Source organism: Ipomoea triloba, chromosome 5 (assembly GCF_003576645.1).
Source record: "Ipomoea triloba cultivar NCNSP0323 chromosome 5, ASM357664v1".
Lineage (NCBI taxonomy): Eukaryota > Viridiplantae > Streptophyta > Magnoliopsida > Solanales > Convolvulaceae > Ipomoea > Ipomoea triloba.
In genome coordinates, this window is record NC_044920.1 from 477,594 (window position 1) to 479,847 (window position 2,254).

At 47.3% G+C, this 2,254-nt stretch overlaps 1 protein-coding gene across 1 annotated transcript; it reads right to left on the bottom strand.

The window, feature by feature from the left end:
• Window positions 1-228: 228 nt before the first annotated feature.
• Window positions 229-2,032, bottom strand: LOC116019291 (F-box protein At1g67340-like). The gene is made up of 3 exons (XM_031259444.1): window positions 1,593-2,032; window positions 1,314-1,476; window positions 229-1,227 (listed from the first exon to the last, which is right to left on the bottom strand). Exons 1-3 carry the CDS (start codon window positions 1,856-1,858, stop codon window positions 490-492), a joined length of 1,167 nt encoding a protein of 388 aa, XP_031115304.1. The 5' UTR covers window positions 1,859-2,032; the 3' UTR covers window positions 229-489.
• Between the last annotated feature and the right edge of the window lie 222 nt (window positions 2,033-2,254).

Genomic DNA, 2,254 nt, shown 5'->3' on the forward strand with positions numbered 1-2,254 from the left:
GATTACAATATATCTTTAAAATAATAAATAAAGATATCATGTAAGAACACATATAGTGCTTATATTCCTTGGTGTCCCACATTTCTTGTGATATATATAATCAAAATTAAAGTCCCATGTAAAATGAAGAATCTAGGATGATTTGGTCGGGAGGCAACTTAAAGATTTACCCATTCAAATGACAGCCAAAAGAGAAGGCATCATCATACCACATGTAGAGGAAGAAGATTTAACTCTAAAGAGATCATCTTTAATTGATCTTTCATTTCTAAAAATTCTAAAGTTTAAGGCTACAAATATAATATTTTAAATTTAATTTAAAGATTAAAAAAAATTAATTCCTTCCTTTATACAAAACATTGCCCATGGAAAATGACAAATTGAATATTCCGCCCAAAATTTTTCTCATTTCCGTTTCTTACCCCTTTTTATAAAGGACTCATGTGCCGTTACCGTCACCGTCATTGTCGATCTTCCGTTGCCATTGATTTACATCCCAATTTCCTCGCCGTTTCCGTTAACCATAACGTCCGCCGCCGGAATTTCGAGTGCGGCATCGGGCCACCGCTCCGCCGGCACACATTCCGACTTGTGGACTGATCTCCAATGCATCGCCTGGCAAGCGCGTGAGCAATAATTAACGGAGCCGCAAACGGAGCAGCGACGGAACTCGTGCCTACGCAATTCGGGTCGCCCGCAACCCACGTTGGAGCAGAGACGGAGCCCCGGACCCGGAATTCCGCCCTTGGATTTAAACCAATCCGTTAAGAATTTATTAGCCGGGTGGGGCTCCGGGGACGGGACGTTACACCCGAAATCGCTCAGTAACGGACAGCTCGTCCCGCCGCCCATGTGGTGCTGGAGCGGGTTCCACGCCAGCCACGAGCCGCCGTGGAGCACAGCCGACGGCGTGGTTGCCAAAACGTTAGCCACTTCCCTAACGTTGGCTTGGACCAGAAACCGGCGCCCCTCCGGCACGTTCCGCTTCACGCCGTAGCCGTCCTGGAAACAGTGGCCCAGCTCCCGCAGCGCGTCCACGTGGCCAACCGAAGCGGCGCGGGCGCACAGAGCCACGCCGGCTCGCAGGTCCTTATCCGTCTTCGACCCGCCGCTTCCATTGAACTGCATCACCGCCAGCGAGTACAACGCCGGCGCGTGAGAGTTAATCGCCGCCTTCGCCATAAGCGAGGCGCCGCTCCCCCGATTCCGATAACAGTAAAACCGAATCTGCGTCAAAAAAAAACCCAAATAATCTCAGTATTCACATCTCATCTGCATGCAAAATACACACACACACACATATATATACAGACCATGCCGAGAATGTAGCAAGCTTCAAAGTTTCCGGCATCGGCGCAAAGCTTCAGGAACCGGTGAGCCGACACCGACCAGTTCTGAGCTTTCACGGCTAACATTTTCGGTGAAGCCGCCGACAACACCAGCGGGTGGAACCCTAACCCGTTTAGCCTCTTACATCTACAATCAAATTCCAAATCCCAAAAATCAATAATAATAATAATAAAACCAAAGACACAATCTTTTTCAATAATAAAAACATGGCGTTTTCAAAATCTATTTTTCCAGAACCATACGTGATCAAAACGGTCATAAAATCCGCTGGGCAATCGGCATTAGAACTCAGTTTCGACAGAATAGAGAGTACGATGTCGTCAGGCAAAGAATCAAAGTAGTCTACTTTTCCGACATCATCAATCGACAACCACGGTCTTTTCCGACCACTAGTACGTTCTCCGCCGCCGCCTGCGGCGGCGGCGGCGCGACTTTTCCGTCTCTTGACAACTCTTCTCTCTACAGACAAATCCATTTCCGAAAAAAACTGTCCCCTTCGCGTTCTCATCTCTCTCTCTCTCTCTCTCTGTATTATACTGACTGAGTTTCTACTCCAAAGAGATACAGAAGAAGCGGAAGGGATTATATAAGAAGGGAAGAGGGAGGGAGAAAGTACGAAAATGCCCCGATTCGTTGTCCCGTTTTAACATCTAAGTTTGGTCAAACTGCGTTGACCAGATCCCTAGTGCCGTCGCCGCCGTGGACGACCGCTGTACTGTGTCCTTCCGGCTTTATACTATACGACATCGTACGAAAGGGAGATACGATGTTTTGGGGGTGTTAATGTACGGTCAAAGGAGGTGATTCATCACTGACATGGGCTTCAGTTACAAAAGGTTTGTTTGTACGTGGTGGATATATTGGATTTTGAGCATATAACGTTTCCTTGACTTTCTTGCCCCTT